At 42.8% G+C, this 14,461-nt stretch overlaps 1 protein-coding gene across 12 annotated transcripts in view; it reads right to left on the reverse strand.

The window, feature by feature from the left end:
* The window catches only part of ptprk (protein tyrosine phosphatase receptor type K), a 90,177-nt gene that overhangs the window by 43,263 nt on the left and 32,453 nt on the right, over nt 1–14,461 (reverse strand). For all 12 annotated transcript variants that reach the window (XM_062411370.1, XM_062411369.1, XM_062411364.1 and 9 more), the window contains 4 exons: nt 9,271–9,393; nt 1,694–1,854; nt 898–949; nt 752–810 (listed from right to left, as the gene is read on the reverse strand). In XM_062411370.1, the coding sequence (XP_062267354.1) occupies nt 752–810; nt 898–949; nt 1,694–1,854; nt 9,271–9,393 (395 nt within the window). The remainder of the gene's footprint in view (nt 1–751; nt 811–897; nt 950–1,693; nt 1,855–9,270; nt 9,394–14,461) is intronic.

The following is a 14,461-nucleotide window of genomic DNA, read 5'->3' on the forward strand; positions in this document are numbered from 1 at the left end:
ACAAATCTAATAACCTGTTTCATAGCCTGAAAAACCTACATAAGCCTCAGCAAACCCGGATGATTATGTTCAATTAAAACATGTTGACACACGAGTTTCAGGACGGTGATATCTGCTCCCGTAGTCACCAGGGGGGGGCTGGGGGGGGGCACCAGATGGGCCATTTGGAGGATACTTTCTCACTTTGCCTTACAGTAATATTATATGGTCCCCAGGCTGTGTGTGTTAACATAATCAGTGTGTGTGTGTATGCCTGCGAGAACAAGCCACCCGACAACGTGCACACATTTGTCAACACCAGCCAACACACACACACAGACGCACACACGCACACACAAAGGGAGACAGATCAAGTTGACTGACATTAATTAAGAATGAGGAAGAGACAGACAATAATCAAATTAATTGCAACTGTCCTGCGATACGTGTTACCTCTGAGAAGCTTGTATTTTTTGTGTTTATTATTATTAAAAACACGTTAAACTACACACAAAGACACAAATACACACAGTTTTCCCCACAGTGTCTTTTCTAGCCTCGTCGTCACCTCCTGTGCCGCAGTCAACACAAATAAATCAGCTGCCTGCCTCACAGCAAGTGTATGAGTTTGCATGTGTGTTTGTGTGTGTGCGTGTTTTGTCTGAGTGTGGTCACATGAACACAACTGGAAATAAACCAGTACTTGCATGACAAAGGAATCATGCGTTAACACAACATGACATGACCGTTGGTTGTAATTTGAGGGAGTTACCTGATATTCATTTGGCCAAAAGGTGGAAACAGCCAGTTCAGCCCTCAGCCAGTCTTTACCTGGACGACAACGTCAGAGTCAAGTGAATGAAAATCACAACGAGTCAGAATATGAAAGAATGAGGTGTGAGGTGAGATGGTCTTTACCGGTGTAGGACGTCACGTTCCATATGGGGTTGGCCAAAGGACCCTTGTTCACCTAAAGAGAGACACACAAGACAAAGATTAAATATTTCATACAAATATTTAAATGTGTATGAGTAAAGTCCAACCAATGTATGTTTTTTCCAATAAAACATGTTCAAAATTCAATTTGTGAAAACTCTATAGGTCTGTTTCTTGCTTGTCCCTCCAAACAAGAAGGTCTGAGGTCAGAGTGGCTCCTCTGGGTAAACCACACATTATCTCTCTCAAGGACACTTCAGCAGAGAAGATGTTTGCAGAAAATAATCTGCAGTGTGAACTGAATTTATCATATTTATAGGCAGCCGGAGCCAGTAAATGGTAAAAACCAATAGAAACTGCAATCTCCTGTTAACCTTTACAAGAAAATGTGCTGTGGTTCCAGGAGGAGATGACAGACGAGGAGTTTGATTGTTTGTAATTTGTCGAATCTGATTCATTTTTCCATAAAATAAAATAATCCTGAAGTCAATCAAAACATCTCCTCTTAACATTGTGATTTAAACATGGCCAAAGATGTAAAGGGAGATGTATGCTGTTTTTAGAAGTCATAAATTAGTCTTGGTTAAGTCAAAGCAGTCAGTAACATTTAATAAAAATCCAGACCTCAGTTTTATTTGGTTTTAACTGAAGACTTTGACGAACAGAAAAAGCTTTAACTCCACATTAGTGTGTCGCATGAAATCAAACCAGCCTCACATTAAGACAAACATACCACGATATCTTTATCCTGGATTTTTTGTGGGTGGATGTTTCGTACCTTCACCAGAACGTTCAGGGTGCCAGGGCTGGAGCCGTCAGGGCTGCTGAGCAGATAGTTGAAGTCGATGCAGTGGGTGTCGTTCTCCTTCATGACCGGCAGCTGGAATCGGGCCTTTTCGCCCACGTCGTACTGAGAGACGTCCACGTACATGAAGGAACCTGCACACGGAGACAAAGACAAGGTCAAAAGGTTGAAAGAGACCCCCACACAACCTGAAGATCATTTTTTTGTTGCATAAAATTGTGATATTTCCCTCAGCTGATTTAGTATAGTCGAAAACTCCCGTCATCAACTCTTGTTTTAAATGGAGTTTTTTACGTGGTAAAAGGTGTCGAGTATTAAATAATCCTGTAATTCAGGTTCAGCGATAACAAGTTAATCCCTTCAATGCTTTAAAAGCTGTTTGGGATCTTTCTGTCGCTTGTTGGTGAAAAGTTCTGAGTCAAAATCATCAAATAGAAAAACATTTTATGAAACACAAAGTGGCATAGGCACCACTTTCTAATTGTATTAAGTTTAAAGTCAGTGAATTCACTTTAAGGTGACAGAAAACTTTATTTAATCTTTAAAGTTGTGTGTTGTGTTTTTGTTGAGATTATTCCTTTAGTGGGTTTTGGTGTCTCTTCCACATTTGTGTGATACTTGTCACTTTTCAATTCACTGCACTTGCTGACAAATAAAAATCCTTGAATCAAAATCAGGGAGGGAATCTGTCAAACAACCTGACATATTGATGGTATATACAGTGAGGCTATGATATATGGGGAAGGGGCTGGTGGACCCGTGGACAGGTTTACTACGGTCAGATGCTAATAACCATTAAAAAACATTTCTTGTTTTTATCCGGTGCCGAATTTGAAAATATCAAACGTGCTGCTGCCGGCTTGTGGTCGAATAAGCTGCTGGTAATTAACTTGATAATAGTTTTAAAATTCAACTCGTCTGTTGATGGTGTGTCTGCTCTCTGCACACGCCTGTCAGTGCTTGTCAAAGATTGTTACTGAGATGAGAACCACCACTCTGTAACATCACGCTACACTGACAAGTGTCTCTGCAGCTCCAATAAATCCAGCAGAGTGAGACCTCTGACGTTGTCGTGTCATGTCACAGACGGGGTTGGCATTCGCAAAAACTGAACTCCATCGCCATTAACCCCCCCACTGCATCAGATACTTCCCCCGTCGCCTTGTTAACTCAGCGAAGAAACCCACACATTCTCCATTAAAAACATAGAAAAGGTGGTCAACATGACAGCTCCCCACATTTGTCTTTATTGCCCCCTGGGGGCTCATGGCAGTATGGACCATAAACTCTGCCTCCATGTAAGTGGATTGGACACGTAAAAAAAAACATCTCCTTAAACATGGTTTCTGTCATTTAAGGCTGTTCAAATTTCTGCTAAGTTTGTTTTTACCCCAAATCAATCGTCAAGTCTTCCATCGTCACACACTATGGTTAAAACATTGTCAGTCCTGGGAATCAAACCTTTGCCACCAGATTTCCGTGGAATCCCTGTTCTCTGCGTTACCTTCCCCCCCGGTTTGGCCTACCCTCCTAAGCTAACGTTTTCTAACCGTGAGTTTTGATGTAATGGAAACAAAAAAGCTTTGATTCCACCTTTTTATGTTTGCACGTTGTCTCACTGCTTTCATTCCTTTTGGGCTTTTTGTAAAAGAATCGGTTCCCCCCCCCCGACACATAAAACACACCGTCCTTCCTATGACTGGGTCGTTTGTTTCTCCTTTATGATTGTGGGGCTGTTTCTTCACTCGTAGAAAACAAATAAACAGAGAAGAGAAAAATCCTCGTTTCATGTTCTTATGAAAACCTCTGCTTTTTCCTTTTTGCCGTCCCTCCTTTCATTTCTGTAAATAAATGGTGCGGTCTCGAGGTAAATGCAAATGTGTGAGAGAAGAGAGGCAGATCAACAAAATGAATATTAGTGAAGCTTCATCAGAATCATGTATAATGATCAGCTTGCAGCCAAAAAAGGCATGTTGAAACCAGTCCATGCAATTTGCACAGGCCCGTTAACTGCACTCGTTTCCCACAGTCTGCAACATATTACTATCACCTGCGAGCAGCCAGCACTGAAACATTATTAGTTGCATTTTCACAGAGGGGCCCCGAGGCTACGCTTCTCTGCTTTGCTTATTTTGTTCGCATTATGTTCCTCCCTTCTCTGCTGAACTCAAACATAAATAAGTTAGCTTTGTTATGCTAACAGGGTTCTCTCGTTTTCCAGTGCTATACCTTCAAACCTACAGTATGAGAGCAGGAAATGAAGCTCAGCATAATGCGTTACCGAAATCAGTCAGCCCATCCAGATGTTCTAGTAATCAGCTCAGAGCTCAGCCAGATGTCGCTTCGGGGGGAAATTGGATGAAATGTGATATTTTTTCCTACCTGATGTTTAATCTCACATTAGCTGCTCACACACTAGGAGAACGTCCACGGTGACACTGGATGGACATCGTTCACGTTTTCAGAAATAATCTCTGTTTAAACTGTCGCTCGTGTGAACGTAACAAAAGTGACACGTTCGGGATGTGACCTGAGAGAGAGTAGCAACGGTAGTGTCTGTTAATCCCTCAGATTAGATTGTTGACTGTGGTAGTGGCTGTGAATGATGAGGGTTGATTTCATTAAGCTGACTGACAGGTACACAGAGGCAGGCAGGTGTTGTGTTGAGGTCTGCCTACAGACAACTACACGCCTGTCACAGGGACAGGACGGGTTTTAGCTGCTCCCTGCCTGCTGAGGACAGTAAAAACTTTATGGATGCTTTGAAGGCCCACCTACGTAATCGGACTATGACATGGGGGTCATAGAGAGAAACACAGCTCTACAATAACGCAACAGTTCAATACTCTAAGTTTAGATGTTGTTATGCAAAGGTTTGTTATGTAAAAACGTGGTGAGACAAATTTGACGATGTCTGGCTGCCCCTGTCAAGATAATTACTGGAAAACACTGTATTGATTTTTTTCTGCTTGAACAATTGAGGTGGATAAATAGAGCCACTATCATACATTGATGGATTGACAGTATTTGACAAGTGATTAATCATGTGTCATTCCTCAGAAAAACATTTGATGTCTCCAGCTTCTCAGATCAGAGAATTTACTACATTGGCTTATAGTAAAAAAACCTAAACTGAACAAAATAGAACGGAAACAAATAAATAAAAACAAACATGGGCTGCAACTAGTGATTATTTTCCATTATCCCCAAATCTGCTGATTTAGTTTTTTTGATTAACAGATTGTTTGGTTCATAAAATAACAAAAGAACAAAACTTTGTTGCTAAATATTTTATAAATGTTTCATGTGACTAAAAGCCCACAAAATCAAAAAAAATTGAATTTGCAATACGACAAAGAAAAGCATGAAATTGTTTCATTTAGGAAGTAGGGGTCCGAATTTTTACTCCCATTGTTTCACTGTTTTCACTTGAAAAGTGAAATAATCAAAAATAATACAACGAGTTAGAGAAACAGAAGAGATCAGTGCCCAATCACAAAAATAATAAATAAACGGAACATAATGGAGTTGAACAAAGAGGAACAGAACACGACCAAATTAAATACAATTTAATAGAATTAATTGAAGAAAATAAAACAAGGACAATATAATAAAACACGATGTGTGTGCGCCAATAAAAGAAACGCAGCACTTCTGGGTAATTCTATTTTTCAAATTATAACATAAACAATATGCGCTTCACAATAGGGCTGCAGAACAATGGTGATTAGTTATTGTTTAGCTAATCTACTGTGCGAAAACACTGTTCTCTGCAGCATAGAGCAGAACATAACAGGTTTTTAACTGGTGCACACACACACACACACACACACACACACAGCCTTTCAGTATCAAACATGTATCCCAGTTATTGGTTTGGCACTTCTCCTCTCTCCTCCTCCTGTCGTTTCCACCACCCAACCCCCCAACTCCACAGCAACACACATCTCTACCCCCCGGCCATTGAAGTATTATAATAATCCTACTTCCTGGTTCTGAATGTCACTAACAAGCCTCTGTCCAAATGGGAGTTCAGCCAAACAGGCCAGAAACAAGACAAGGCCAGCACCTCTCTCTCTCTCTCTCTCTCTCTCTCTCTGCCTCAATCTACATCCATCCAAAATGAACACACGATGGATGTCACTCCTATTCCTTTATTTCTGGCACTGATGCCAAGATGGTGACATGAGAAAAGGGTCTTGAAGATGGCTGCCAAGATGGTGTGCCAGCTAAAAATACTCTCAACAGGCTGTGGGCCCCAGATATGTCAAAATAAGACACAACAACATGGCAATAATATAACCTTTAGCACTTCAGATAATCTTAACATTGCAAGCTGCAAAATCCCAACAACTAGTGGATTAGCAATAGGTGGATGATATTTGGTAAGAGTAGAGGGCTGTCAAATCTACTAATCATTAAAATGCTTCAGTATCAGCGAGGGAACTGAGCATTAATAACACCTCTTCTGAGACGGAAATACAATGCTGGGATACATGACTAATTAAGATTGACAGTACATGAAACTGATAGAAGCAGACCTGGTGATGCCAAGAACATCTGACACCCGAAGTCTGCCAGTTTCTAAAATGGCTGATGTCTCTGAACTGCCAACGTCTAAAATGGCCACCACTAGAACGACAACATAAGATAACGACAAGCCTAAGAAAATAAAAGACACGTTCTTGACAGCCTTAAGACCCAGATGCAGTTTGTCACATACAGAACAACAGCAGTGTGGCAGACAGAGGTTCTGCAGCGAGAGCCTGCTAACATTAGAGTTATACCTTCCGTCTTATTTTAGCCAACCAATCGTCCAATTATTATGTTTGACAATCAAAAAGCATTTGAGTAGCTGCATTCAGAGAATTATTGGTATTTGTCTTAAAAATACAATAACAATAACTTTCTATAAGAATGCTAAACAAATAAATAAAACTTTCTAAGTCTAATTTAGATTTAACTGAACTAACAGAGTGGATATAATACAACCCAATGCAACCGGGAGCTTAATGTCTAGGACTTGCAGGGCCTCTTGTCAAAGACATTTTGAAATTGACACTGTCTGAGCTGCTGTGTCCAAAATTATTTGATCATTATTAAAACACCCAGTGTACAAGGGAACCAGCTCTGCAGCAGTTTAAATGCCTTTATTCTCTTTCTTCACCAGAGCGAACACAGTGAGGAACAAGAGGACAGAGGGAGGCGCGGGGAGCAAGGCATGCCAAATAGGTTTAGAGTGGTACTGGCTGACAACATTATGAGTCAAGAGTATCTGCTTTAGTCCACCGAGCCACCGCACCACAGCCCATGAATGTTCGACTGGCACGACGCACAACGCCAGCGCAGCATCGAGACCCTGCCAGCATCAACCCTCAGAGAAATTACACAGAAGAGTTTTTATCTCCATTTCAAAAACTGCCAAACCATCCCTGCACACTCGATACTGCCTCAAGCACGAATGGCGATTAGCAACTGGGACGAATCGATGGAGGTTATAAGGAACAAAAGTATAATTGTTGGCTCAACTGCCCGATGGATTGGGCGTGAAGCCACAAGATGGCTCCTCTACTTCTGCCAATACCTTTGACAATATATGACCCTGTGAACTACTAATCAGCAAAATAAACTCCCTCCCTCAGGTCTTTCAGATGCCAAACGCTCTTAACAACCCCCCTTAATAAAGGGGCGTCGGTATCTCTTTGTTTTCAGGGGTCAAAAGCCAAAAAGGTTAAGTGCCACCAGCTCCTCCAAATCATGTCAGGCCCTCAGGGACTCAGCAGCCAGCCAGGCCAGAGTACTTCTAAATAACTGTTGGCTATGATTGCCAGAGATAATAACAATCCTAATAATGGCCGTTACCCACGTGTCCCTGGGCAAGGCATTTAAGCTAGCCACCCCAACCCATTTCCTATAAGTGCGTCCAAATACAAAACATAGCCAAGTGTTGTATCTGCAATCCCCTGCAGCCATGTTGTTTTCCATCCAGTGCACTGCTCTCCCTGCCGGCTCTATTAACACATCAAATGTCAGTTCACGCTCCCACACCTTTAGGCGAAAGGCTCCGAACCCCCTCCCCCCCCACACACCAGCAAGGGACGTCTCCAAATCATTAACCTGCTGTGCCAACCTCGTGCCCCGACTCGTTCCACGAAAGCTTCTGCAGGCCGCTCCTATGCTAATGCCAGGCGCTCTTGGGCAAGGTATTTAACCTGTTCAAGCTGCCAACTCTGCCCTCTCTGCAAAGCGACACCTCTCGGTATTAATAGCAGCAAAAATGCAAGAGTTTGGCCTTGAACCACTGGGCAAGGCACCCGGCGCTTGTGTCATCGCTCAAATATATGCGGGACCACTTGTGCAAGAGGGCTACACACATTTTGTGAGGAAATGTGTGTGTGTGTGTGAACACCGTAAAGAGGGTGGTGTTGAACCGAAACCTTTCTCTAAATGTCAGCGAGCCGGGGTTGTCATGATGATAAGCGTGAGAGATAAATAACGGCATTACGTTGTCATGGTAACAAAGACATAATCTTCCACAACAGACGAGAGGAGAAGAGGAGAAAAAAGGACGGGAAGGAAACGGAAATGAGGAGAAAGGAGAGGAAGAGGAGTCAATAAGGGGAGAGGGGGGATTTAAAGGAGAGGAGAAGGCAAGAGGAGACTAAATGGAAGGATGAGGGAAGCGGAGGGGTGGAAGGGGGCGGAGGAGATGGCAGGAAAAGAAGGGAGGAGAGGACACGAGAGAGAGGTGGAGAAGAAACTCCTGAAAGACTTTTTTAATGGTCCCCGTCATTGCCCGGACAGCAGTGGACATTTCTACCCTGTGGTATTTAGGTTTTTGTGAGAACAGGCTGAACGATCCAAGCACCGCAGAGCTGCTTGTTCTTAGAACAGTTTGCTTTTAACACTGTGAAGTCGGCAACCTTCCCCCTGTTCACTGCCATTGATTAACGACCTCATATTCTGTTAATTAGACCCCCAGCCCTCAGGCACAGAGATTTAATTTCCCCTTCATCATCATCACGGAGGAGGGAAAAAACAACTGATTAAAGAGAGGAAGAGAAGACGAGAAAAGAGGAAGAGGAGGAGGAGGTAAAGAACCATTACACCAACATATAAATATATAAACTGGTCTTTGATCGATGTATTACATGTTACATGATTACATTGTTAATACAGAGAAACCAACTTGGATGAAGCATTTTATTGCTGCATTGGCTAAAGTTGAGGTTGTTTTAACTTCACCACATAATTATGAATTGATTGTGTCATTATTTTATATTTTAAATCCAGTGGTCACCTCCAAAGTGCCGTTATATTAATCGGGGGGGCTGCAGATGATTGAGGGCATATAACAGAAGAAAAAAAAAACTAAATTAAGTCACAAAAATCTAATATTTCTATAATTTTGTGAAGCTTTGGTCTTAAATACTTGTTTGGATTCTAAGTTTTTAGGATTTTTAGGGGGTAAATGCCTCAGTGTTGTTTTCCTACCAACTAAATACCAATGAAGAAGAGAAGGTTTGGTGGGTTAGAGGATCAATCTTTACCATGTGGCAGGTGCGGTGACACGTAGGGCACATCCTGGGTGTTGATGTGTGTCCAGTCGAAGTCATCGTAGGGATCTTGCTGGTAATCACACTGAGTGAAGCCCTCATCGAATGTGCAACTTCCTGCAAAGAGAAACAACAAAAGTTTGAGTTCACCGTAAGAACAATGATTTTTTTGTGCCACACAACTTCCTCTCTGGTCTGATCCGGTGAAACTTCTTCTGCTGTGTGTTGTGTGCGTGTTTGTGTGTTTGTCTCGGCTCATTAATGAAGCACCAGGAGTCTGAGTTCCGACAGTCATCACTCAGGGCCAGTCAGGATCACCTCTGACTCAGCCACCAGGGCCCTTCAGCTGATCATCTGAGCCCATCGCCGCCGCCCCGGGACACGCATGTGTGAGCTGGCCGCCCGTGGATCCGCCGAAACAGGAAGTCGCGCTAATACAGAGAGACGCCACTTGTCCCCGGCGGCGAGCTAAACCAATCAACTTGCAATGATATGCGGCTGGTGCCGGCGATATTGCTTATAGGAATAGCATGTTAGCCGGCTGATTCATTGACCCTGTGGTGTTGTGCGTCTCTGTGTTAGTAAAATGGCTAAGAGCAGCGATACGGCGAAGAAAAGCCAGAGTGACATCTGATTCAAGTCACTGGGAGTTAGTGGTCATTGTGTCCTCTGTGTCCTTCTGTAGGGGCCGGTGACAGGGATGCCATCTTCTATATCAAATAGTATGATAGTGATATATATCATGACAATTGTACTGCACACAAATACATAGAAAAACTTCATATTCTCTTAAAACGTTTGGATGGCCGTCGGTGCTTGAGGAAACACTTTTCATGTAATGTCATTTATTTCAAATATCAATTAAATTCACTGTCCTTTAATCTGACAGTTATTTGATTAATTTATTATATGGTTAATAAAATGGTTAAAAAAAAATCAAGTATTTTAAAACAAAGATATTAAATGTATTATCTCAGAGAGATGAGAAAAACTGAGAAGTTCTTTGATTCTTTCGATGATTTTGCTTTAAAAAATGACTGAAAACTGTTGAGCAGTCAAATTCTAATTAAATCAAATTTATCCTTAACAATTAAAAAATGGAAAGACGTTGTAAGACAAATTAAACATGCAAAGGAACAGATAAATAATCTAACTCCTTAGGTCAAATAAACATTAAATACTCAATGTTTTGACCTCAAGGATTAAAAACTACACAGAACTGAAAACTAAGAGACCAGAAGTTGTATTTCTCTGTTGTTTGTTGCTCCTCTACTTTTCTGGAGAGTCACGAGAAAAAAAAAACACACACAAAAAAAAAAGAAGAAGATACACAAGAGGAAACCACCCAATGGAAAAACTAACAGCGCCCCGGCACTGCAGCAACATAAATCTCCCCGCGTTCAGTGAGTGCTACAGCTCTGCTGCGTTTGTCCTGGAGCTGCTGCGGCGGCGGCTGTGATGGAGAACAGAACGACAGGCCCTCAGATACCCCACTGATCTGAGCTCCTGCTACAGAGGGATACCAAGAGGTGACAGCCACCACCGGAGGAGAAACAAGTTAACATCAAACTAAGTGACTGTCTTGGGCTGCCGGCTGTACGGCTGGCTGTGACTCACCCCCCCCCCCACCACCACCGCCCTCCGAGACGCACTGGATCGTGTTCCTCGTGGCATCACCCTTAAAAACCAGCCTCTCTCTCTCTCCTCGTGCATTTCACTTCGCTCCCCATTCAATTCAATTAAGTCTCCGTCACTACCTCAAGTTGTAACTCAGAACATGTGTGTGTGTGTGGGGGGGGTGGGGGGCACGAAGAGGAGCACAACTTGAATGTTTAAACCTATTCTTTTATAAACCAAACTTGGACGCACACAATCTAATTCCACTGCTGTCTAACAAATGTACCTCTGTGTGTGTGTGCCTGTGTTAATGTGTGTGTGTGTGTGTGTGTGTGTGTGTGTGTGTGTGTGTGTGTGTGTGCGTGTGTTAATGTGTGTGTGTGTGTTTGTGCATGCGTAAAACTCCATGACTTCCTCTCTCCAACAGTGTGTGTGTCAGTTTACATCTTGCCGTCAGGTTGCCCACTCTCTGCGTGGATCCCCATGAGTGTTATTCAAATGTGTGTGTGTGTGTGTGTGTTCATGTGCACAGAAATGTGCTGCACCCACAAACCTGATATACATTTATTAAAACAGAAAGCTAACTATTATATACTATGTTAAATATTCCATAGAGGTTGCACTGACATAAAAGCAGGAGGTTTTAAATGCAAATTCACATTTAATTCAGTGTTTTAGGGCTCAGTGGAGATGTTTGGTATAAATCCTGAGTATAAAAGTTAGTGTGTATAAAACCTGGCTTTGAATGTTGTCGAGGTAAAAAATCAGACGCTCTGAATTGCAGAACCACTTATCCTTGCTTTACCTACCAAAACATTAGTTTGGCCTTGCCTCACCTTGCCGACTGTTCACAGAACATACACAAGCTCCATTTAGTTTCCAAGCTTTTTAAATGCAATTTCTGCCCCTGAAAGCGGTATATACAGTGAGCGGCGAAATTGGATTGAAACCCACCATGTTTAAAATATGTGCTGCGGGCTTTTGACTGTGCACACACACACACACAGACACACACAGTGTTTCACTCGGCTCGCAGTAAACGAAATATTTCGCCTTGGCTTAGCGGTGAAGAAAAACATGTCCTTGTTTTAAATTCCGCTTTACTGACTGGTTTAAAAAGAAGCTTTTCTCAATTGGAGAGCATTCCTCTCCTTTCATCTGAACACCTCTGACAGACCTTCACTCTCAGCGGCTGACACACCAAGCAAAACGACTGTGTGCTCCTGTTTGTGCGTGTGCTGGAAAGGGGGGGCTTACACAAACTGAAATAAGAGTGAAACTATCTGCACAGACACACACACACACACACACACACACAAACACAAAACCCACATGCTAACTCGCTCAAATTCTCAGTTAACACTTTCCTCAATGTCCTGCCAACTTAACCCCCCCCCCCCCCACACACACACACACACACACAAACAGAAACATGTATCTGACTGTAAATCCTTGTTGCCAATAATGAAAAGAACAGATTTGGCAGTTTTAACCTAAAAGTCATGAATCAAAAGTTTTTAATCGTACTTAACAAACGTAGTGTTCAATTGTGGAGTTGTGTGTCTGCCCCTAAAGAATTGTGTTGCCCTATGTTCCAAGCAATGAATGCTGGGGGAGGTTGGACCAACCAGCATCCAACCAGTCCGCGAGGGAGCCTTGAAAATTGGACAGCCTGGTTGAAAAGTGCTGATTATTGTCGCTTTAAATGTTGCACATGTACTGTATGTGTGTATTTGTGCTGTGTGGCTGCATGTGTGTTAACTGTGTATAATATGATTTAACAAATCCCTACAATTGTTTTCAAACCAAATGCACGACTGTGTGTCCAGATGGGTCATTACTGTCCACCGTCCGTCCCCTCCATTCACAAGGACACGGAGACACACAGAGCGCCCGACTGCATGCTAATCACATCCTAATCAGCTTCCGTGATTGGCTGCCTCGCTAATGAAATAATGGTGACTCATTTACATAATAAAATAATTAGAGGGACTTGATAAAGGCTCAAGGGCACAGAGAGGAAAACCACACACACACACACACACACACACTGACGATGACACAGGACAGCCGCAGTCTTTTCGGAGAGATTGTTGAATGGCATCAGACACAACATCTGCCACCGCCACTCAAAATCATTTGGTGCATTGACCCCGCCCCCCCCACCCCTGGGAGGTGAGTGGAACAAAAGTGGTCTTACCGTCAGTGTTCCGAAAAAATACCCAGGGGGTGCACAGGGGCCTCGGGGAGCGGCGGCGAGGACGATCTCCGTTCCTCAGTTATTAGCTTACATCAAGATTATTAGCAGGCAACACGAGGAGGACGTGTAACAAAAGCCCGTTTGATTAACTTTCCCTCTCGCTCCGATGTGATCTCACAGATCTGCAGAACAGGCGAGTATTAAATCTGATCTAACAGCTGAAGTCTGCTCACAGAGACGTTCCAGGGACGCGTTTAAATCAAATGAAGGTCTGAGGTGGGGCTTTTTCCTTCCTCTTTCTCTAGACAATTCCAGAAAATCTATTATGACAAAGAAGCAGATTATCAAATCTGAGAAAGTTAAATCAATACCGGTGCCCTTGTGTGAAACATTCCTCCGGTGAGACGGTCTAATGTTGTTTTCTTGGGAAATTTACTCGATCACAGCAGCAGCACGGCCTTGACGTTGCAACATCGCTTAAAATAAATCGCAAGTACATTGCCTCAATTCAATAGAATAAATTAAAACAATGCTTGTATGCTTCCACTGAATCCTGCTGTTAAATCCCATAAATGATCAAAGTCCTGAAGGAACCGGATTCAACAGTAGATGCTACCGAGCCCTCAGACAGGACTTGCATCCAAAAAATCCTAAAAAACTTGCATTTCATTCTTGAGAAGATGAGTTAATGTAAGGATAACAGCTGAGGGCGGCGGCTCTGTGAACTGTGAAATTATGATTCGGGAATAAGGTTCGAGAGCAAATACACGGACGCGGAGCTCTGCAGGCAGGAGATTCAGGTAAGGTCAGATGTTAAAGATATAAAGTAATGTCAGTGACCTATGTGTCTGCAGGAGGAAGCTTTCTCACTGAACAAACTCATTTCCTCTTCTTCTTCTATATTTTGACAGTTGAGATACTGATGCTGCAACTTTTATGGTGCAAACTTATGATGGGTGTTGAACTTAAGTGAAAGTGAAACTCCTCTACTCGGAATGGGAAAGGAGTCGATCACCTTTCGTTAGAGGGTTTCCAAAAAACCTGCGTAGCCGTGTGAATATCGGAATAAAAACAAATGCCATGTTCAGACAACACAACTTTCAAAGTCGTCCGATCATTGTTCAGTTCACGCTGCAGGGCCGACTGGCAACGACATGTTTAGCCTCTTCAATCCACACGTAGCCACTGGCCAATCCCGATTCTGCTCCGATCTGGGGCTCATGTCAGCCACTTCCAAAAATGTGGCTAAAAATCGTGTGGCGTGAACTCGACATCAGCAGCATAACTAACATCTCAACGACAAAACCTCACACAGTTCTTTGCTTCCCTGTCTCGCTCGGCCCTATCTGTCTAGTATTTCTCAGCCGA

This window comes from Platichthys flesus, chromosome 18 (assembly GCF_949316205.1).
Source record: "Platichthys flesus chromosome 18, fPlaFle2.1, whole genome shotgun sequence".
Classification (NCBI taxonomy): domain Eukaryota; kingdom Metazoa; phylum Chordata; class Actinopteri; order Pleuronectiformes; family Pleuronectidae; genus Platichthys; species Platichthys flesus.